The sequence below is a fragment of the Orcinus orca genome, chromosome 8, assembly GCF_937001465.1.
Source record: "Orcinus orca chromosome 8, mOrcOrc1.1, whole genome shotgun sequence".
In the NCBI taxonomy this organism is placed as follows: domain Eukaryota; kingdom Metazoa; phylum Chordata; class Mammalia; order Artiodactyla; family Delphinidae; genus Orcinus; species Orcinus orca.
The window spans coordinates 15848504-15872677 of NC_064566.1; the positions used below are offsets into that span (position 1 = coordinate 15848504).

Here is a 24174-nt window from a genome sequence, read left to right on the forward strand (position 1 = left end):
TATATATATATATATTTTTTTTTTTGGCTGCATTGGGTCTTCGTTGCTGTACGTGGGCTTACTCTAGTTGTGGTGCTACTCTTCGCTGCGGTGTGCGGGCTTCTCATTGTGGTGGCTTCTCTTGTTGCGGAGCACGGGCTCTAGGTGCGCGGGCTTCAGTAGTTGTGGCATGTGGGCTCAGCAGTTGTGGCTCGCGGGCTCTAGAGCACAGGCTCAGCAGTGGTGGCGCACGGGCTTAGTTGCTCCGTGGCATGTGGGATCTTCCCGGATCAGGGCTCGAACCCGTGTCCCCTGCATTGGCAAGCGGATTCTTAACCACTGCGCCATCAGGGAAGCCCCTGTAGTTACATTTTTTAAAAAGCTCTTATGCAGAGCCTCAAATGAAATGTTTACAGATGTAATGATATAACATCTGGGATTTGCTTCTAGATAATCTAGCGAGGAGCAGGTAGGAATATAGATAAATCAAGTTGACGACATCACAGCTGGACAGTGGGTATGCGGGGCTCACTGTACTGGTTTCTCTTCTTTTATGTAAGTTTAAAAGTTTCCGTAAGAAGTTTAAATAAATATACACCCATACGAAAGTAGAAATTTGTGAGAGATACGTGCAAAGAAAGGATAACAAAAATCTAAGGTAGTAATAAAATTACAGAATGTGTCTGAGAAAACAAAGATCAGTAAAGTCAGACATTGAAGAGGTACAATGTGCTGTCATTTGACTTAAAATAAAATGGGTATGTGAATATATACATGTGTGTGTTTGACTATAAATCCATCAAATAAAGACTCGAAAAATACACAGCGTTGGATAACAGTGATTACCTCTCAGTAAGAGAGTAAAAAGAGGAGGATTTGAAAGCATACTTTTACTCTTTGTACCCTCGCATATTGTTCTGATCTTGTACCAAGAAGGTATATGTGTATCATGCATAGGATTTTTAAAACCTGAAAGAGAAAAACAGATTCAAACAGCATAAAAGATGTATTTTCTGAGCTGACATTTGCTTCAGTCCTGGTCCTTGCATTTCCCTGAGTCAAGTAATTCTTAAATACTCACACCTAGGACTTTAGATTTCAGGGGAATCTTAGAAACAGTTTAATCTAGCCTGTCTGTTTTCTAATTTCTGAATAATCAGATGTGCAGCTCCTGCTAAAACCATTCTACACTCATGGTTCTTGCCTCCTCTGAATCCGGAAGCAAGGACAAAGGATAAGAAAAATTAACAAACAAATCTACTATCCTTACCCCACCCAGAAGACTACCTAGGCTTCAAAATGATATTTCTCCCATGGAAAGATAAAGGAGGACTATATGATGATTCATTACTTGCTACAGGATTGTCTATAATCACTTACAAAAAACACATGCACAGGGAAAACGATTTAACCTTCCTGACCCTTAACACCTAAGTACCAGCAAGGACTTACACTCTCTCCTGATTACTTGACACTTTGCTGCAGAGAAATGAAACCCCTTTTAACGTGTGCACTTGATAAAAATAAAATACTTCTCCCATGCAGATACATATACCAAAATGTCAGCAAAAGTGAAATGTCCCAAACAGAAATAAGCCCTTCTCAAAACAAACCCAGAGGGGCTTCCCTGGTGGTGCAGTGGTTGAGAGTCCGCCTGCCGATGCAGGGGACACGGGTTCGTGCCCCGGTCCGGGAAGATCCCACATGCCACAGAGCGGCTGGGCCCGTGAGCCATGGCCGCTGAGCCTGCGCGTCCGGAGCCTGTGCTCCACGACGGGAGAGGCCACAGCAGTGAGAGGCCCGCGTACCAAAGGAAAAAAAAAAAAAAAAAAAAAAACAGAACCGCAGGTGAAGACATTGCATTCTTAACAGCTCTTTCCCTTCCCTTCTCTACCCTCTAAAGTATTTCACTTTCCCAGAACAACCAAACGCATAGAACAGCAGCCCACTCAGGAACACTGGGGCTGAGAGCCAAATCAGGGATCACCTTGCGTTTAGATGGTTTCTACAGAATTTGTGTGGCCTGACTGCCCTCTATCGTCCAAAATGGTTTCTACACCAAAGTTCAGGAATGGTCCTGGGGTGTGTCTTTTCTAGTGATAATTGTATTTCCAGATAGAAACTCAATACTGACTCTAGATAATCACTTAAAGCAAAGAGGGCTTAGATTTAATCTTCTGGGGAAAAGCAGTACTAAGTGTAGATTTTCATAAATGACAATGCTGGCCTCCCACAGCTGGCCTCACCTTTTTCAGTAACAATGATCTTTTAAGAGTTAAACATCAATAAAGTTAAACATCAACTGTAATAAATAATAAACATCAACTGTAATAATGATCTTTTAAGAGTTAAAGATCAACTGTAATAAACATCAACTGTAATAACTGTAAGTTAGTTATAAATGAGTTCATATATGAACTTACAATAATCCTCTACCTTGAGTATTGCCCCGGACCCACATGTTGGGCCCAAACTCTCTGCTCTCTTCAGAGCCTCGAACCCAGTGATGGGAGAGGAACCTTAAGCGGCACCTCCCTCCTGAGTTTTCCAGGAGGTGGTGCAGTCAATGCACAAAAGGGCCAATACCCAGTAAGCGAGCTCCAACTGCAGCCGTGACGTCATGGCCGCCCCACACCGGATCTGCCTGTTCGGAAGTGTTATTAGGAAGGAAGGAAAGAAGCCCACTGACTGAAACAACAGAGAGTAAATGGTACTCAGAGTGCCCTCATTCCCCGGATGTTACGGGCTCCAATTACACAGCCACGCCCTCTCCCCTCAGTAGCTGCGACTCTACCTCTGGCAAATGCTCCCAAATGCGGAGAAAGCTGACACAAGCCAGTGAGGAACCAGGCCCTGGGGGGGGGGGGGGGGGGCGGCGCTGGAGGAGAGGTTACGCTCAGGAGGGCACAACCCAGACTAGGAAGACAAGACAAACTTTTAAGATGCCCCGCTGGAACCTAAGCTCCAACTGGTTTCCAACAGACTTAGGCAGGTCTGATGCTTCTAGGTCTTGAGGAGGAAAGGCCTAGGACAATTCTCCACTTTAACAAACAATTCTGGTTACAAAGTACGTCCCAGTGGGCTGGGAAATATGATTTCTCATGAACGAAAGGGTCTTGCATTTACTTAATCCTCAGAACCCTATCACGGGGACAGCCCCAAATACACCTACCTGTCTCTGGGGACATCCAGGGCCGTGTTATAATCTGGGGGACCTCCAGGCAACATGTTGAACAGGAGGTGATTGGTTCCTCGATCCCACCTATTAAGAAATTAAACATGTAGGAGAATTCACACATCAACTATGAAGAAACAAAGACAAGTCAGCTTCTGGATGACAAGTAGTCTCCCCAACCCATAACGGGGCCTCTTCTCAGGAGTGCCTGGAGATCCCAACAGTGCATCAGGCACTGGCCTGGCTCCTTGAAAGTAAAGCTGGGGGATGTGCACTCCAAGCTTGTGCACTACAGAACTGCTTATGCTAATGAAAACCTGAACGCTACCTGAGTGTTCACCATTTGGTTACAGAAACAAAAAATAAATAAACCGAAAGCCAGTTAAATACATTAGGGAACATGTACAAAATGGAATACCACACAGCCCTTAAAGTCATGTAGAACCGACAGATGAAGATGAAATTATCTGGAAATACATTCTTGATAAATGAAGGGAAAAAGGCAGCAAGAGAACGTGTTTTGCTGTGTGATCCCATTCTGGACAAAAATGTTATATACACATGCATAGGTATATATACTTTATACAAAAATGTATACATACATGCCTATGTTTTATACAAAAATGACTGAAAAGTAACAGCAAAATATTAATGATCATCTCTTAGAGGCAGGCTTATGGAATGAACCTTACTTTCTTCTTTTTGCTTACCTGTATTTTCAGACTTTTTATAGTGAATGTATATTATGTGAGTAATAAAGAAGGGAAAAAAGTGCTTAAATTTCAAAGGAAAAGCATGGGAAGCATCCTTAGCTTCTAAATGTTAAGAGGCTGGGAACCCACAGCAGTGGCACGGGAGGGTGGTACAGAGGCCAGGTGCCCAAAGCACCGGTCCTCCTACAAGTCAGTCGCTCATCCACTCACCCCCATATGAGATAAGAGACAAGCAGGCAGCCGGACACCAGCTCAAGAGAACCACTGGCTCTGCCCCTCCTTCCCTCTAGCTCCTGGAAGACCTGCTGTGATACCTGGAGAGCTGGGCCAGCGCCTGCGCCGTCTCCTTCACGCGGAGCGCGTTCTGGTTGAGCAGGTCGATGGACGGGATGAACAGGCAGGCCCGGGCGATGTCCTCGGTGTAGTAGTCGCTGTCTGCGACGGCCGTGAGCAGCTCGTTGTACTCCTGGGAGATGGTGCTGCTCACTGGGACACCCGCATCATCCACGTATTTTTTCAGAGAGTAAATGTACACCTTGATCTTGTTCTTGGGGTTGAAGCCACAGCGGTAGACATCGAAACATGTGTGCATTCTGCAGCTGAGGTCGCCACGCTCGGGGACGGGGCTGTCGGCCGGCAGCCTGACCACTGGCACGTCACGGATGCTGCGCTTCTGCACGCTCCAGTCGCTCGAGGACTCGATGGAGTGCGGCCAGAACTGAAACATGCCCGTGGCGATGAGGCCCAACAGGACGATGGAGAAGAGGGTGATGTAGTAGATGCGGTGCTTGGTCTTCATTCTCGGGATGAGGGCAGGACCCCGGATGTTGTACTTGACCGAGGCACACATAATGACCCAGAGAGCCTCTTCCTCACACTCCTGGTTACCAGGGGAGAAGAGAGAAAAGTGAAGTTTTTAGGGTGGCAGATGACACTTGAAAGGACTGTTCAACTTTGAATCTACCTCTTTTCCTTAAGTGGTCTGATGAAATAATGAAAAGGGATTTTTGACCTGTCTTATAAATAAATAAATGTGTACATATGAGAATATGATGTATTTAATATTACATACTTAATATAAATACTGTTAACATAATGTAAAAATATTACTATATTCTATAGATATATATTCTCTGAAAGCATAAGCCGGTAAATGCGTGGGACCTAGGAAGAGGGGTACTGACCAAGGAAGAAAAGTCAAAAGTGCAACACCTGAAGACAGTTGCTTTATTTCGCTTTCAAATACTTGCCTAACATAAACTGATGCTTCATCTGGACAAACTGAGGTTTCGTTCATTGTACTAAGGCCTGTTTTCATTCATTCATTCAACCCTCATAGAGGACCTAAACAAAGAAGAAAGTGGAAACCTACCTTAGAGGAATTTATATGCTAATGAGACACAAAACCGTAACAAAATGCGGAATGTAAAAACAGCACTAAGAAAATATCAAGAAAAGGCCAAGGGGTATTAGAGAAGATTAATCTTTAAATAAAATATATACTGATGTTTTATAATAAAGGAATAGTTGACACATTTAGATGGAAGGGAGAAATGAAGAAACAGGGAAGGAGGAAAGGAGAGGTGGAGGGAGGAAAAGAAAGGCCAATGAGGTCGATCCATTTCTAAAGATGGATGCCAACACTTCTTCCCACTGGTGAAGGTGCACGCCACTCGTCCAACCAAAAGGTGGAATCTCTTTCCCTTCCCCCTGAATTCGGGCTAGCCTTGTGACCTGTTTGACCAAAAGAACGTGGCCGAAGTGAGATTCTGGGGCTTCTGAGTCCAAGACTTCAGAGACCCTGTAGCCGATGGAAGCCAGCCGCCACGTTATAAGGAAGCTGAGCTCCCAGCTTAGGGCAACCTCAGGAAGACCCCAGGGGAAACTATGTGAAGCAAACATGAACCAGCCCCGCCAAGCTCTGTAGAGATGGCAGAATCCCGAGCAAATACATCATGGCTGTTGCTGTGGCTGTCTGTAAGTTTTGAGGTGGTTTGTCATGTAGCAATAGATAAAGAGCCAATAAGCATCACTGACAGATACAAAGAAAATCCTTAGTCCTCAGCTGAAAATGCAGAGTCCCGCTGCAGACCACAAATTAAGATCCTTACCGAACAAGCCCGACACCTGATGCCTAGCTACCGTGTGGGGAGGGTAAAGCCTTGAGTGTGACTGCATCATCTGGCACAGACACGCTACTGCAACAAGAGACTTTAGGACTTCAGCATTCCACATGTCAAAATCCCGATCTTCAAAATGGCCTCATTCGGAAAAGCTATTAATATAAAGGGAAATAACTGAAAAGCTCATAGAGGTCTATCTTAAGGTTTATCAACCATTTGCACTATAGCTAAATGGAGTTCTCCCCAATCATGTCCACACTGTAAGACTGCTTCCTTCCTAGCCAGCAGGGTCTCGTCAAGCCTTGAATGTTGCAATCATTATCAGCTTTTTGGGTAAAATGTGCTGAATGGTCATGAATGATTTCAACTTGTATCTCTCTGAAACCATGATCTGGAACATATCAAGAAACGTGCTTGTGGGCTTCCCTGGTGGCGCACTGGTTGAGAGTCCGCCTGCCGATGCAGGGGACACGGGTTCGTGCCCCGGTCCAGGAAGATCCCACATGCCGCGGAGCGGCTGGGCCCGTGAGCCATGGCCACTGAGCCTGCGCGTCCGGAGGCTGTGCTCCGCAATGGGAGAGGCTACAACAGTAAGAGGCCCGCGTACCACCAAAAAAAAAAAAAAAAAGAAATGTGCTTGTCATGGACTAATATATGAAAGTTCATACATTTTAAGCTTAAAGATTATCATCTTTGGGGTATATACATTAGCCAATCAATATATACTAATGGATTCCATGCCAGAAATGCAGGCACAAGAGCTATTTCACTTTTTCTGTCATTCTAACGATGAACAGGATGTTCCTAGCCTGCCCCCAACCCCTACTTACCACCAGGCCCACCCTATCGTTTTCCTTCTCTCCATGTATCTCTCCTGGAGCTAGAAAAGAGGTCCTGGGACAAATGCACGCAAGGAGCTGCACTCTCCATATACCACATGCCAGAACTGCCCAACAGGCTCTCAAGGTGTGTCTATATCCTGAATCAGTGGTTCTCAAACACCCAAATGATAAGAAGCACACAGGGAGAGCTTGTTAAAACACAGAGTCCTTAGCCCCAGCACTGGAGGGTTGTATTAGTAGGTCTAAAATAAGGTCAAAGAATCTACCGATTTAGCAAGCCCCTTGCATGTTTATTTTATGCAGCTAGGTTTGAAATCTTCACTAATGTTAGACAAACTACCATTTAACATAGTAGCTTTTTTCTTTTTAAATGTATTTTATTTATTTATTTTTGGCTGTGTTGGGTCTTTGTTGCTGCATGCGGACTTTATGTAGTTGCGGCGAGCAGTGGCTATTCTTCATTGCAGTGCGGTGGCTTCTCTTGTTGCGGAGCACGGGCTCTAGGCGTGTGGGCTTCACTAGTGTGGCACACAGGCTCAGTAGTTGTGGCACACGGGCTTAGCTGCTCCACAGCATGTGCCATCTTCCCAGACCAGGGCTCGAACCTGTGTTCCCTGCACTGGCAGGCGGATTCTTAACCACTGCGACACCAGGGCACAGTAGCTTTTAAAACTTTTTTTAAACTAAAACCTATAAGACAACATTTTATATTATGACCCAATACAGACATAGATGTGTATGTATAATATCTGAAATAAAACAAATATTTCACAAAACACTATTTTCACAAAACAATGTTTAACCTTAGTACATAGTATTAGCCACAGAACATGTGATGAACACTGTGTTCTTCTATTATCCTATTGCTTCTTAAAAATACTGGCCATAACCTACTAGAGCAATAATCCACAAAGGTAGTATCCACATATGACCTTTACAATTTTCATGAGCTCCAGATTATAAAAAAAGACATTACCACAACAAAATAAATCCAAAGATAATAGAAGGAATTAAGTAATAAATAAAAGCACAGAAATTAATTAAAACCCAAATAGGATCAACAAAGCTAAACTTTTTTTTAAAAAGACTAAAGAAATTGACATTTGGCCTTCCCTGGTGGCGCAGTGGTTGAGAATCTGCCTGCCAATGCAGGGGACACAGGTTTGAGCCCTGGTCTGGGAGGATCCCACATGCCGTGGAGCAACTAGGCCCGTGAGCCACAACTACTGAGCCTACGCGTCTGGAGCCTGTGCTCCGCAACAAGAGAGGCCACGATAGTGAGAGGCCCGCGCACCGCGATGAAGAGTGGCCCCCGCTCGCCGCAACTAGAGAAAGCCCTCGCACAGAAACAGAGACCCAACACAGCCAAAATGAATAAATTAATAAACTCCTACCCCCAACATCTTCTTAAAAAAAAAAAAAAAGAAATTGACATTTGACATAATTCTGGTAAGATTAATCAAGATAAAGAGAAAATAAAGCACAAATAAATACTAGAATGAAAAGGGAACCATAACTCTAAATACTGCATGTATTTAAAAGATGAGATGGTATCAATGAACTTATACCAAAATATTTGAAAATTTAAATGAAATGGAGAGATTCTTTAAAAATATACCTTATTAAAACAGTCTCAAGGAGAAACAGCAAACCTGGAAAGCTCTATAACATTAAAGAAACTGAATCAAAAGTTTAAAAAATCTTCCTATAAAGAAAATTCCAGATCCAAAAGATTTTCCAAGTTCTACCAAACAGTCAAGAAACAATAATTCCAATTTTACACAAAGTTTGGAAAAAAGAAGAAACATTTCCTGACCTACTTTAGGAGGCTAGTATAACACTAATACCAAAAATCTTAGACCAGTGATTCTCAAAATACAGTCTGGGGGCTCCAGGGGGCCCCCAAGACCCTTTCAAAGGATCTGAACTATTTTTATAATAACACTGACATTATTTTTCCACCTTCCATTTGCCAGAGGCTACATGATGTGTGATAATGCAAAGACTGAAGGCAGAAGTAGACACAAAAATCCAGCTGTCAAGTTCTTCCAAACATAATGAAATATATCAACTCACAGATTCAAAATGCTCAACTCCAAGTAAAATATATACAAAAAAACCCAAAAACAAGACAAAAACCAACTAGATATGTCAAAGTAAAACCACTAAAAAGAAAGCCAAAGAAAAATATTAAAAGCAGCCAGAGGGGAGGAAATCTATTCAAGGCAGATTAAAGAGCTATACGTAACAGGCAAAACTGCAAGATATTTAGAACACAAAAGAGAATATCTGTGAATTCCAGGCAGAGAATGATGTCCAAAATGAAATGCAAAAAATGCAAATCACAAAAAGATAAAATAATAAATTCAGTTGTTACAATTAGGAATTTTTATTCATCAAAAGACATCATAAGGAAGTAAAAAGACAGGCTATAAACTAGAAGATATTTGCAATACAGGTAACCAATAAGGACTAACTAGCAACCAGAATAAAGAGCTCCTACAAAGTAATAAGAAACAAACAAAAAAGCCAAAACAAACAAACAACAGAAAACTAAAGACTTAAACAAGAATGTCACAGAAGAGGCCACAAAATGGCACATAAACATCTGAAAAGATGTTTAGCCTAATTAATGGACAGGAAAAGTATGGCAATAAAACAGCAAGACATCTTCTACCCACCAGCATGGCAGAATGTCAGCATCAAACACCACCAAGTGCTGGTGGTGACCTGGAGCCACAGGAACTCCAAGAGTAGGAGCATGACCTGGCTCCACAGTCCCAAGGGGGCATCAGGAGGGCTGGAAAGAAGAGAGGCTGACACCCACTATGTTAGAGTCCTAGGCATCCCACTTTGCTTCGTACCTGTCACAGTTTGAGTCCCCCCATAATTAACCCCCCAAAAAGAACCAGAGATGAGGATGGGGGGTGCAGGCAGTTTTACTTGGGAGCTAGGGAACAGAGCAAGAAGAGAGACAGGGAGCCAGGGAAAGCCAGTAGGAGTGTGTTATTAAGCTGGGTAACGGGCTCTTTAGGAACCCTCTGAAGAACCATGCAAACTACACCATGTCCCTCAGAAGAAGGAGAGGCCAGGTCATTTATCTGCAAACTCCTATTCACCACTGCTTGCAGGTTGCCTGGTATTATTATCAGCTCTGACCCTGTACTTAACAGCCCTCAGAAGGTCTGGATATTCTCCTTTCCTTGATGTACCACAAGTCTGATAAAGACCTACAGTTCCCTTGAGGAAGGACTCGGGAAACATCTGTCTATACTTTCAGGGATGTTGCAAAGTTCTTCTTCAAGGAGATCCAGCCTCCCCCTCAATCCACGGGATACAGGTCTGAGAGCTGGCTCACATCTGAAAACTAGGTGATAGTGATTCTTCCACTGCAGCAGCTGACATCAGCCTTCTACTTGTCATCTGTTGATTTTTTTTTTTCTGGTTATACAGTGAAACAATACCCTAGTTGGCTGCCCATCTATACCCTCTATAGGAATGCCAGGCTCTCTTAGCATCACAGTGGGTCCAGACACACTGGTTTCGAGTCAAGCCTCACTGCTTATTATGGATATTGTGTCTACCTTGCCTCTGATGGTTAGTGCCACCACCTGGCTTCTGCCGTTTCAGAATCCTATCATCCTCATTGATACTTGGGAACCCAGCTCCATGGTCAAATCTCACAAGGTCAATCCTGGCCTATGGAGGAGAATCAACGCTGAGCTTCTCAAACGTGCTGGTCCCTTCCCTGCGGTTCCATATTACCAGAGGGAAGGGAGAACGCCCTCCTGGGAACATGGGCAGGAAATGCACCTCTGGCCTCAAGTAATAAATCTATTTCAAATCTCCACCTCCCTGAACCTTCTGACCCCCATCTTAATATTCTGCCAACACAGCTCTGGCACCTTTACCTCATTTACTCCAGACTAGGGTTTCTCAAGCTCAGAACTAGTGACATTTTGGGCCAAACGATTCTTTTCTGTGGGGAGCTGTTCTGTACAATGCAGAACGTTTAGCAGCATCCCTGGTCTCTAATCAAGAGAAGCCAGAAGCAACCCCTAGTTGTGACAACTAAAAATACACCCAGACATTGCCAAATACCCCTGGGGAGGCAAACTGGCCCTCAGTTGAGAACCAACGCTATGACAGTCATATCCAAGGTTCCGGGAGCCTGCCCAGCAGCACATCAGGACCAGCTTGTCCCTGCAAGGCCACGAAACCCTGAATCAGGAGAGAATCCTCCCAAGAGTCACTCCCACTTGGCTTCACAGTCCACCGCTACCCCACTTTTGGTCTGACACCCTCAAGATTCATTCCCGTGTGTCCCTCCAGTTCCTGCTGGTCCACACGAGCCAGGTCCTACAGCTCTTCCAGTATAACAGCTATCACCCCGGCAGCAGGGGCTGTACTTCCCCACTTAGGCAGTGCTGAGATCTGAGGGCAGGGATGGGCAATGTTGACGAGGAGAAGCACCACCTTGCAAAGTATCCACCTCCAGGGAAGGCTCTGCATAGTGTCAGGTAAGGAGCGCTTCTTCTCAGCAATGGAGAGAGAGACTTCTGCTGGCCCAGAGGATCTAGGGAATCTGGGAGTTCAGTCCTCAGCGCCTCCACCCAAAATCTCCATCCTAAGACTCACGGTCCCACTTCTTCCCCATCATGGCCCTGACTTCAGCAGAAGCAGCCTGTCAAGGCCGTGCACTCAGCTTCCTTTGCAGTTCAGCCATAATTACGATGAAATTCTGGGCCTGATTTTCAACACAGTCTGCCCTCCAGCTGCAGGAAACGCTGCCATGGAGTTCTATCTTTCACAATGCGTCCCGAGTTGATATCTGGCTGATCTGAGCCTGATCGCACCTAAGGCCTCTAAGGGGATAACAAGAGCCAACCAATTCCACCAGCGTCATCATGACCACGGTCCACACACTGCTCGAGCGCTAGAGTTCCTGTGCCAGCCAATGCTTTCCTTTCTACCTGAACCTCATCCCCACCCTCCACCGGTCAGCCTGACTACTCAGTGACGCTAGAGGGCACCAGGGGTTATCAACGCCTCACCTACCCCCAGCAAAGGGGTCCTGGTTGCCACCTGAGGGTGAGCGATTCCAGTCTCACAACACTATTCTCAGGACCTGCTTTCTAGAGCCACTTCCAGTACCAACCGCCTTAGTTTATGTTCTGCCAAACTAAAAATGGCTTGGGTGCAAGCAGCTTGCAGAAGACGAATCCAGAAAGCCAGAGGGAGGGAGTAAGGAGAGGAGTTGGAGAAGAACGGAAAGCCACGAGGGTGCATTACCGTGCTGGCTGCCATACTGAGCTGGGCAGATGGGGCTCAACCCTTCTAGGGTCCCTCCGAAAAATGCACCTGAGAACTGTCCCTTTCAAGGACATTCATCCGCGAAGCCTATCCATCCCGCGCCTCCCCCACCCCCACCCCCCACCTGAGGGCTGTTCCCAGGGATATAAACTCACATTTCTGAGGTTTGCCTGCACTGGCTAAGTGAGCGTCCACAGGTCTGTGCTGAACAGCTGAGAGAGATGGCGAGCACTTGAGGTGGAGTAAAAACTCTTAGTAAAAAAAGAAATGAGGGGAAAAGGCTTAAGTGAAAAAGAAACCAGCCCCTAACTAAGTCGAGCTTTAGAGACCGAGAACTCTCGGTGAACATCCTTGTACCTTTTACAGCCTTCATTACAGCACTTGCCAGATTGTAGTAATTGGTTATGTAATTGCAAGTCTCTCTTCTACTGGCCGTCATTTTCTTGTAATCAGAGTTTTCATCTCTGCTCAGTATTCCCAGCATCTAATATCATGTCTAGAACACATTCCATGTAAACATAAATGTTTGTTGAATAAAGGAGTGTCTGTATACTTCCCAGTTCCGTCAGCACACACACTGTTCAAGGCCCAAGTTTTGAGTAATTATATGGTGATGAACTCTGATCATTTTCTTTCTTGAATTAGAGTTTCCAAAGGAAGGGGGCGGAAATGGACAGGTAATTTCACAGATGGAATTTTCTGTACCTACCCTTGACCACCCTCCTCTCCCCTAACACTGAGCTTCGCCAAGAGGACAAATCAAAAGGAATCTTCTATTAATGAATGTTTTTCCATATAATACCACAACCTGGGTCAAAATAAGAATTTCACAACAAGCCCTACAAACTTTAGCCTCCTCAAAGCACATCAAATCTGTCCCTGCAAAACACTGGAATCATCCGGCTAGATGTCAGGCACTGAATCACTGGAAAAATCTTTCAACCTCACTCTACTGTCAAGATGAGATGCATTTTCTGTTCCTGGAATTAGTTATTCCTAAATCTTGCCTGAATAACCTTTCCTTAGTGCTTCAGGCTACGTCCAATCCGCTTAGTCCAAAGTTTTCAGTCCCAAACTCTCATCTTCTTAACCTTTTTACAGAAGCCCTCACAGATGAACTCTTGGGGCCGCTGCTACCCTGGAACTTAACTCACCTGTTCCTGAAAACAAAGGAACCAAATATTAACCGAAGCGGGAAAATCTGCAATTCACTGCCTTACCTGATAGGATCCTTTACAATTAAAGTTATGTTATAGCGAAGCACCCCTAAAAATGATTCCAAATTTAAAAAACAAAAACCTGTGCCCCTTTGTGGGAATTATACTATAATTAACACAGTGCATATAACTAAGGAACTACTGACAATAACTAAACTTTACTGCAGACCCACTACATGCCAGGATCTGTTTTAAGCACTCTGCGTTAACCTAATCTTCCTAACAGTGCCCTGTGACAATCTATGATTATCCTCATTTTACAGACAGAGAAAGTAACAAGGAAGGCTAAGCAATTTGCCCAATGTCACACAACTAGAAAATGCCAATGCTAGGATCTGGAGAATGGCAGCCTGGCTCCGGAGCCTGCGCTCTCTAACCCCCATGTGAAGCTGCCTCCCCTAATTACCCTTAAAAGCCTGAATTAGATACACCTTTTTCAGTCCTCAATTAACCAGCATAATTTGACAGAGGCAAATCTATCCATTTACACCAGCATTTGCAACCAGATGGCTTAAGTCAGCGGCAGTGAGGAGTGATAGAAATTGAGTCATGTATTTTATTACTGTAAATAGCCTTTGAGCTCTGAAATTTACAAACTAAGTCCAGTTTAAGTCCTCAGGGCACTCAATTGACTTAGAAGAAGAATTTAAATTTCTATTTCAAGACATCTTCAGACAGATAAATCAAGGACCCTTCTAGATTAGCACTTCCCAATAAGTTACACCAAGTAATTTTAACCTCAAAACTGTATACATAGATCTGGTTCCCGCCGCCAGTAAGTAAAACTCCAAGTGCCTCTGAGCTTCAAGTAGATGCCTAGAGCCCGGACACCGCTGGCCACCCTCCTCACCAGAGCATCCGGTCCTGCCCAGGGCATCTGATACCGCACGGGACGCCACTGGCCAAGGCAGAACCCAGAGCTGAAAAATCCCAGTGGGAGAAAGCAGATCCCTGTGGCTCGCGGGAAGGAGCTGGCAGCAGAGAGAGGTCACGGCAGAGGGTGGGGCCTTCGGAAAAGGAAGCCACAGGATCCCGGGAAAAAGGAAAGGTGCGGACGGGGAATAGAAGTGGGCAAGGAAACAGGTGGGAAACCAAAGTGCTAGGCGGGTCGGGTGACGAAGGAGAAGGCGGGGAGGAAATCAAAGCGTACCCAAAGCGGGAATTCACCGGGAGTGGCGCCGGCCTCTTGCAGCCCTCGGACCTCCGCGCGGTCCGCGCTTCCCCGGCGATTCGGCCCCGACTCCGCCGCGGCCCGGGGAGGCCCGAGACCTCACCGCGGGCCCGCCCGGCCCTTCGGCGCCGCGCTTACCTCGGCCACGGTTGCCTCCTGCTCGGCCCCGCGCTCGGTCACCGGCTCATGCCGCGGGGCACTGGCCACAGCCGCCTGGGTGGGATCGCACGAAGCTGCTGGTCGCCGCCGCCTGCGCCGGGTCTGCGGTAGCTAGCGGGGAGCACTGAGCCGGCTGGGCTCGGCGGCCTGACACCCAGCGCACTGCGCATGCGCGAGCGGTCCCTGCCCGCGCCCCCTGCTGGACAGGAGGAGTCAAGGCACCGCTTAGGGTTTCTCCCAGGTAGGCGGGCGAAACTCAGGCTCCACAGAGAAATCCATAGACACGCAGCCTCGTTCGTAATTAAAGAAATTAATTAAAGTTAAGCCCCATGCTTAACTTACAAAACTGTTTATAAAACTGACAAAAATGTAAACGTTTTAGTATAATCGGTATTCATGCGCGTGCAACATTCCTGAAAGGGAATTTGGCAGTTATCCATTAAACGTAAAATGCAGGTAACTTTCCCCAACAATCCCTCTGTATGGAGTTTACCCTATGGATACTCTCAACGACGTTTATCAAAAATATTCATTACAGTACTGTTTCTAATAATAGCGAAAACCCGGACACAACCAAAATAAACTATGGAAAATTTGATATTAATCAAAATAAATTATTAGAATGTAATAATAAGAGAATGAATACGTATGTTGGTATGGAAAAATCTCAAAGACATGTTAATATGAAAACATGGTTTAAAACAGTAGACGAGTATGATCCTTTTTATGTAATAAAATATACATATATATGTATGCAGAAACAAGACAAAATATATATGTAGATGCTTAGATTCAGGCACTTATATATAACATTTTTTCTGGAAATAATTCAAGAAGCAATAAACAGTTTTAGAGGGATTAATTGTGGAGGTAGAAATGGGGGAGAAAAACTTTCATTTTCATTTTGTTTCTGTATTATTTACGTGATCTAGCCTCCTACATGCACAGCAAAACCCCTGTCATAAGACAGTAAGTGGAGTCTAAAAAATTCAATCAAAATGCAGAGTGATGTTATTGAGAAGTTAATGAAATGACCCCACTGAGCCTATGCAGTTTACAGACAACGGCTGCAGAATCCAAATCCATCTGGTCTCAGCTGTACCTCAGCACCATCTGGTGGAAGCTGTCACTTAGAACTTAAATAAATATTCATAGGGATGATTCTGAGTCTAGAGACCCACTGGGGCTTCCAGCAGCAACAGTGATTCCAAGAATATTCTTGTGAGTTAATGCCTGCTTAACAAAGATCCAGAGAGACTGGGATGAGAATATTCTGGAGACAGGAAAACACATTCTGCTTCCCCACATCTAAGAGAGCATTTGCTCTGCTCTTCAAATCCACACCCCCCCGAAAAAAAATGATAAGAAATTTTAGCACACATACACCACATTTGAGAAACGGATAAGTGGAAAGCATTTTCACTTTCTTCTTTGTCTTTCTCTGTAAACATTTTAAATGAATTATTTTTTCATTAAATGAGGACTTTCTGTGTTAAAGACCCGTGTTAGGCATAGCCTTTGAAGAACCTATCTTATTCACTTTTTATAACCCTAAACATGCATAGTGCCTGGCACATAGGAAGTGCTCAATGAGTAGTTTTTGAATGAATAAAGGGTGCCCAGACGCTGGGAGGAGCTCAATAGAAAGAAAACAAATGCACAAGTAAGATTCACCAAAGCAGAGGATGGAGAGTGGCATAGGAAAATGTACACAAAATGCTACAGCAGGGGTCCCCAACCCCCGGGCCGGTACTGGTTGCCACCAGTCGGTAGAAAAACTGTCTTCCACAAAACCGGTCCCTGGTGCCAAAAAGGTTGGGGACCACTGTGCTACAGGGTTCAAGAGAGAAAGCGATCACATCCAACTGGAAAGATGTAGGGAGACCTCACGCAAGAGTTGACACTTTTGCTGGTCCTGGAGGACAGTTAGGATTTTGACAAATAGAGGACGAAGAGGGCATTCCCTCAGAGAAAAAAAAGCATGAGCAAAGGCACAGGTGTGAGAAAGAAGGAGAAGCAGTCAGAAAGAGCAAGTGTCTTTTAAACCAGCATGGTTCAAACGGTGGGGCTACATTTCTAGGGGTAGAAACCATGCAAGGAATTGGAGGTGAGAAAGTAAAGAAGCTGTGATATTAGAAGTTACGTGATGCTAAAGCAGCTGAGAGCGACTGCAGAGAAGAATGAGAAAGAAAACTGTGGGCCAGGACCTGAAGTCTCAGAAGGTAGAAAAGTACTTGTGGTCGGTGGTTAGAAGAGAGACTGTAGAAAGACAGTTCATTACTTGCTCTGAAGGTACAGGAGAAAGCAAAGACCATGCAGGGTCCCGCGTACCCAGTGAGCCAGGAGAAGTGCAAGTGAGCGTTAAAAAGCGTGTGATTTTCAAGGAAAGTGGCATCATCAGCCACTTCTTGTTTTTTTGTTTGTTTGTTTTGCGGTACGCGGGCCTCTCACTGTTGTGGCCTCTCCCGTTGCGGAGCACAGGCTCCAGACGCGCTGGCTCAGCGGCCATGGCTCACGAGCCCAGCCGCTCCGCGGCATGTGGGATCCTCCCGGACTGGGGCACGAACCCGTGTCCCCTGCATCGGCAGGCGGCCTCTCAACCACTGCGCCACCAGGGAAGCCCCATCAGCCACTTTTTTGAAAGAGAGTTTACAATGAAGAGCAATTGCTAGTGTGGAGATGAATGCCAGCTTTACCACTTCCTTTACATGATAGCAGTCTGTAAGTATGGAGAAAGGTACATTCCCCAAGAAAAAAGACTCCGTGAAAGAATTGTTCTGTGGTATTTCACGTTGGGTCAGCTTATACGACACTGGCAGGCAGCCTGGGTGGACCAGAAAACACCTATCAACACCAGAGCAAATATAATGAACACTCTCTCAAATGGATACTGAGCTCACAAAAGAAGTAAAGAAAATATACAAGGAGCCAAAAATGAAGGTGAAGTGAGAAAATTGAGTGTTGAAGGTACAGTTTGGGCATACAAGATGGGAAGATGTGGAGAAAACCATGTAAAGCTAGGCTATTGAGATGGATGGCTGGAAAAATGTGCTCAACTTCAGTAACAAACCAAAAAAAAACTTGTCTGTCTTGTCCAGAGAATGGGAAAAGAAGAGTCTCTGCTGAGAAGCTTTAATTCCAAGCTTCACAACAAGGTGGGATTTGAATGGATACTGCCAGCATGGTCCAGGAAGTTCCCCACCTAAAGAGTAACTTGAAGCAAAGGAAACATAGATCCCCTCTGGAGGGTCATGCCCTCAAGGCAAACTGCCCAGGATTCTGACAAACATAAACTCACAATCTGGAATTACAAAGCGCATGAAGAATAAACCAGTCAGCAGAAACTACAAACAGCAGAAATTTAACCTGCAGAAACTACAGATAACCGGATAATGAGAAATAGATATAAAATAAGTAAGTTTACGGTGCTCAAAGACTTAAAAGATGGAACTGTAAATATTAGAAAGAAACAAGATGGTTTTTTCCCCAAAGACGGAAGAGATTGAAAAAGTACTAAATATAAAAATGGAGATTAAAAATTCAATGCATAAGTTAAATCACAGATTAGATACAATTAATACACTGAGATATAGATCTGAATAAATTACCCAGAATGCAGATTCAAGAAAAAACAAGGAGATGGAATATAGGACAGGGAGGTTGAAAGAGAGGGAGAATAAAGGAAGAAAACCCAGGATGTATCCAGAAACAGGGAACAGAGAGAATGCAGTAGAAGCAGTTTCCAAGGGTACAGTCGCTAAGAATCTTCCATTATTGGACAGAGATGATCACCTGTAATGGATGGACAATAAGACTAACAGTGGGCTTCTCAACAAAAACAAAAAACAGAAGTCATAAGATACTGGTAAAAGTGCCAAAAGAAGCTAGCAGTCAATTTCAATTGTATACCTAGTGAAACCATCCTTCAAGAATACGAAAGAAACACATTTTCAGACAAACACTGATAGAAAGAATTTACCATCAGTAAACCCTAACAGAATTTCTTAAGAGATGTATTTCAGGAAAAAGAATATTAAAACCAGAAGAAAGTACTGAGATGAAGTAAAGAAGTAATGAAATGGATAAACTCATAGGTAAATCAAAACAAATACTGGCTGTATAAAACTATAAAAATAAAAACAACAAATTTGGAGATTAAAAACTAGCCATCACCCCCATGTTCACTGCGGCATTATTCACACTAGTCAAGATATGGAAACAACCTAAGTAGCTATAGACAGATGAATGGAATATTATTCAGCCATGAAAAGGGAATCCTGCCATTTGTGACAACATGGGTGGACCTCGAGGGCATTCTGCTAAGTGAAATAAGAGAAATACAAACACCATACGATCTTTCTTATATGTGGAATCTAAAAAACAAAACAAACACACAAAAAACCTGGCTTATAGACACAGAGAAGAGAATGGTAGTTGCCAGAGGTGGAAGAAATGGGTGAAGAGGGTGAAAGGTAAAAAGAAAAAAAAAAAATGGAAAGAATTTTGCAGCAAATACCCATATATCTACTGTCTATATTATGCAATTAATATTTTACAGTATTGTCACGTCTGTCTATCCATTTGCTGATGCATCATTTTTTTGCTACATTTCAAAATAAGTTGCAGATATCAGCAGTTACATCTGAATATTTTATTGAATGCATATCATTAACTGGGGATCAATATTTTGCAGTTCCTTTTTTCTTATGAGATAAAATGTATGTACAATAAGATGCATATATTTTGTACTTTTTCTTTAAATTAGGGAATAACAGTAGCTTTGGCAGGTGAGGGGGGAAAAGTAATGGCAGAAGAAAGGAGCAACAAATAATGATTTTCCCTTTATACAAAAATTATAGGTCCCATGTACTCATATAAACACCTAAAGAAATTAACAAATTAGAAAACAAAAATACAATAGAATTAACAAAAGTAATAGTTCATTGTGAAAAACTAGTAAAATTGATAAAACCAGTACAAGACTGTTCATGACAAAAACAAAAGTAGAGAGAGCAAAAGTTACCACTATTAGGAGTGAAAAGGGGATATTACCACATAGAGAGAAAAGAATGTAGTACTGATACATGTAAATGTAAATGAACCCTAAAACATGAAGCTGAGCAAAATAACCCAGACACAAAAGTGAACAGCTATATGATCCCTTTGGGAAACTTTATGCATGGAGCTAGAAATCAGAGTGGTGGCTGCCTGTAGGAGATTGGGAGGCTTACATAAGAGCTTGAAGGAACTTTCTGCAGTAATAGAACTGTTCCACATCATGACGGGGATAGGATATTAGTTACACAGATGTATATATATATATATGTCAAGGACATTGAATCTTACAGTTAAGATCTGCCCAATTCACTGTAGGTAAACTTTACTTCAGTTTTTAAAAATTAATTGAATGCAGTGTTTTAGCAGAAGCTCAAAAGACATCTGAGACCAGTACTAGACCTAGATGGTATCTGTAACTCTCCTAGGTACTTTCCCTAAATAGAATTTTTAAGTTTATTTCTTTTTTTTCTGTATACAGCTTTCATGTGGTTTTAAAAACAAAAAGCATTAAAACAAACCCAGGAGAACCAAAAAAGTGAAAGAAAGAGTAAAAATTCTCACTCCTGTCCTTGTTTCCCATCCTCCCAGTTTCCCTACCCCATAGGCATCTACTATTCTCAGTTTCTTTTGAACTCTTTTTCAGACTCTTTATGGGAAAACAAATGCCCTAAATTTTGACTTAGGGTGATGGAGTCTGAGAAAACATGGTGTCAAACATTAAATATCCTGTTGAGAGTCTTGAAGCCTTAGAACTGTTGTTAGAAATGTTCACATCAGAACTGGAGGTTCTATTTGACCAGGTCTTCTACCAAACTGGGGTTGTCATGACTTTTCAAAGCACAATTTCCAGAGGAAGAAAAAAACAACAACAACAAAGAGGCATTAACTAAAATACTAGTCAACAATATGGCAGGAGATGAAAATAAAGGAGTGAGAGTTAAGTGTTCTAAGGTCATTTCCATGTTCAGGAGGAGAATAAAGAAAATGATAAAGTGAATGTTAATAAATGAAGAGTATCTGGCAAAATAAATACTCATTTCCAGACATATAAAGAACTCCTACAAATCTGAGGCTTAAACAAATATTTTTTAAATGAATGAAATAAAATGAAAAGGAGGCAACAGAAAAACATACTCTCTTTTCTGTGTCTGGAAGTGGTTGGTGAGGAGGTGATGTTTGGAGCTTCTGTAGCCATATTGAGACAATGAGGAAATAAGCTTGAAGGGGAAAAGCCAACCCACTAAGGATGGCAGAGTGGACAGATGAATAGAACCTGGGTTCCCCTGGATGGGCAGATGATTGAGGTAAGGCCTGCTGGCCTCCTATGGCAGGAGAGAAATGAATGCTGAGGAAGAAAGGGTGTCTATCTTGCTAATACCCTGTAGGTGTCTGCTACAAGGACCATGTAACCTGGAGCTGCCTGGAAGCCATCTTGCCACCATCTGAATGGAGCATGTCTGAAAATGAAGCCACACAGAGGAAAAGAGAAGGAGAGAACACAAAATCTGATGGCTGTAGTAACTGGCAGAGCAGAAAGGTGAGCAGAGAAGATGTGAGGTGGGTGTAGGATATGTCCAGTCCATGCTCCAGAAAGGGAGACATATGGAACACAGCCATTCAGCAGAGCACAAGCCAGCTCTACTCAAACCAATGAGCTCAGTTCAGATCCAGATTCCTAGTTTAGTCAGCCTTGCTAGGAAACCTGCTTGGATTCCCTCTAAGGGAGAGCTAGGAGTCATCCTTCTGAAAATTCTAAATGGAATTCATCACGTGGGTCCTTCACAGGGGACCCTCAACAACAGTGGCAGCATCACAACAGAGGTCTCTGGAGAGGATGTGTAGGGCCGTCAACGTGGCCATTCTGTTATGACCGCCGGAAAAGCGGCAGGCATCCCAGTACAGCAAATCCTGGCATCAACGTATCCTGGAAGTGGGAGTAGAAACGAGTGCTACTTAGCCAACGATGTTGAAAAATAATGAAAGGTGAAACGATGACAGCATGAAGCCTGGTTCTCAGGACTGGAAAAGTCCAAGAATCCTTTGGGACTGTGGTTTGGTGGAGTGGAAAGATTGTGAACCAAACCAACCTGAACTTGAATCCTGGCCCTGACACTTTTTAGCTATGTAACTTCAGAAACATCATTTCATCTGTTTGAGACTCAGTTTCCTCATCTCTAAAATGAGGGCTAATATTGCCAGCTTCCAACGGTGGTTAGAGTTAGAAACGATGCATGTAAATTACCTAGCACAGTGTCCGGCACATACAAGGTATTCAAGAAAAGACAGGGAGGAAGGAGGAATGAGTGAAAGGCAGAAAGAGGAAGACAAATCCTAAGCCATAGAGCATGGTTTATAGAAAGTAAACGCTGATTTCACCAACGTGCTCTAAACAGAAGAACAGAGGAAGATAGCTTTTCCAAACAGGAGTGTCGGCACCTGAGAAGGGTCCTCAGCCCACAGCTTTAAGGCTGGTTCAGAAAGCTCCTTGGAGCTCTGAACTAAAGCACCCCTGGGGAAGGGGTGAGCGGCCCTTTGATGCTTAAGGTGGAAAGGCCAGCCTGGGTCAGAGCTTGTCCCCATTGCAGCCTCCGTTCAGGGCCCCATCATCTCCCAGCACAGTCACGGCTAGGTCGCTCTGGTTCGAGACCAGCAGTAAAGGCAGCTCCTTCCCGGGAAGAAGAGTATCCCGGAGATAGAGTCACCCCTCCTGACTCCCGCCGGGGACCCGTTCACCTCGGCCCATGCGGGGGCTGGTCCCATGTCCCAGGTCTCAGGTCCCAGGTGTGCTGTAGGCCCACACATCCTATGTGCAGGGAGAGTAATCTTAACATACAGAATTAATTCCTTTCTCCTTGTAGAAATCATCACTCTTTTTTCTTTTGGGGGCAAACACTCTCTTAACGTGTGTTGCTCCTTTGACTTGTTTCCCTGGCAACAAAGACAGAAGAACGCAGGCAGCAACAAAAGCGGGTACAGGTAGTTTGTTTTCATGTCCTGGGGGGCTGAGGGCTGTGGGGAGGAGCAGTCACGACTCCCCCTGTTCCGTAAATGACTCACAGCAGAGGCTTCCAGTTCTTTTCCCGGTTTTGTTTAATAGCCGGGGAGGGGAATGGACCACGACTTAAGGCGTGTCTCGCTGCCACCGGGAGAGCAAGGAGCAGCTCTTCTTCAAGGGCAAGGCCAAGAAGGGTATCTGCCTGGCAAACGGCTCATCCATCATCAGTCTTCACAGGGGCTGCCAGGCCCTGCGGCCACAAGACAGCGACCAGCTCACCTGTGCGGACCCCTCGGTCTAGCAGGAAGGGGCGTCTTCTGCCACCTGGGATTTGCCCTCAAGCACCCGCCGGACCCTCTGCATCCCTGGGATGTGAGAAGGGGAAGTGAGGGTCAGCACGGATGCTGGGTGGGTGGGGACGAGCAAGCTCTGGCTGCTGGGGCCACAGGTGAGGCCAGAAGAGGGAGGGCAGAATGAAGGACGCAGTTAGGAGGTGGACCGCTTACCCAGGCGAAGCCGGTGGGTCTTGTCAGAGAAAACCAAGCGGAACCAGCCAGGCTCTTTACACCCGAAGGCTTGGCCAAAGGACAGCAGCACCTTGTTATCCAAAAGGCGGCGCCAGAGCAGCATCTCCTCCTCAAAGGTGGCCGCGGGCAGGTACTGGGAGGGTGAAAGGCGCTCAGGATGCAGAATGAGACCCCCTGCCCTTGCCTGCTGGGGGGAGCTCTAACACTGCCCCCACCACCTGCATTTCCACCTGCATTACCTTCCTCAAGTCGACCCAGATGAAGAAGCCGGCCCCACGGCTCACGAAGGGGACCCCCAGGGCCCGGAGCTCTTCCGAGACATAGGTGTGAGCAGCCTTGAGCCGGGCGTGGTTTTCCGGCAGGTACACTTGGTTGATCCAGTCTGTTTGGGTGAAAGAGAAGCCAGAAGATCAACCTCGCCATCAACCCTCCGCTCTGGCCTGAGAGTCTAAATGCTGAAAAGAAAAAGGCCATGAGCTGCCAAAGCTGGGTGAGCCCCTCCTGTAGCTGGTTGACTGGGGGCAATGGGAATATTCAGTGAAAAGCACCTTAAATCCAGATCCTTGGCCCTGAGGGCTCCAGGGCCTGCATGACGTTCTCAGGAGCCCAGACACAAAGTCCCTCAGGACTCAGACCCTCACCAGAGGTGTACCCACTTACATAGTGACACTTCCGAGTCACCCAGGTGGAAGCTCAGATCACATTGTGGCCACTGACTAGGCGTGAGGCCTTGGGCAACTTCACCTCCTTGATCCCCATTGTTTTAACTGACCTTTGTTTTCAGTGTCCAGTTCGATGAATTTTAACACATGCATAGATTTGTGTAACCCCCATGACAGGCAGGATACTGAATCGTCCCCTCACCCCGAAGAACACCCTTGTGCTATCTGTTTGAAGTCACA

General features: G+C 44.7%; 2 protein-coding genes across 12 annotated transcripts in view; both read right to left on the bottom strand.

The window, feature by feature from the left end:
• The window catches only part of EXT2 (exostosin glycosyltransferase 2), a 129711-nt gene extending 114474 nt beyond the window's left edge, over positions 1-15237 (bottom strand). For 2 of the 5 annotated variants that reach the window (XM_049714202.1, XM_049714203.1), the window contains exons 1-3: positions 14672-15235; positions 4182-4747; positions 3152-3241 (exon numbers count right to left, since the gene is read on the bottom strand). In XM_049714202.1, coding sequence (XP_049570159.1) covers positions 3152-3241; positions 4182-4717 — 626 coding nt within the window. In that variant the 5' untranslated portion in view covers positions 4718-4747; positions 14672-15235. Of the gene's footprint in view, positions 1-3151; positions 3242-4181; positions 4748-5117; positions 5212-14671 lie in introns of those variants that run through there. The other 3 variants (XM_004264030.4, XM_049714201.1, XM_049714204.1) reach the window with 3 other exon arrangements.
• The window catches only part of ACCS (1-aminocyclopropane-1-carboxylate synthase homolog (inactive)), a 34800-nt gene continuing 15743 nt past the window's right edge, over positions 5118-24174 (bottom strand). For 5 of the 7 annotated variants that reach the window (XM_049714209.1, XM_049714208.1, XM_049714211.1 and 2 more), the window contains 4 exons: positions 23512-23654; positions 23252-23405; positions 23017-23110; positions 15401-22678 (listed from right to left, as the gene is read on the bottom strand). In XM_049714209.1, coding sequence (XP_049570166.1) covers positions 23043-23110; positions 23252-23405; positions 23512-23654 — 365 coding nt within the window. In that variant the 3' untranslated portion in view covers positions 15401-22678; positions 23017-23042. Of the gene's footprint in view, positions 5212-15400; positions 22679-23016; positions 23111-23251; positions 23406-23511; positions 23655-24174 lie in introns of those variants that run through there. The other 2 variants (XM_049714207.1, XM_049714206.1) reach the window with 2 other exon arrangements.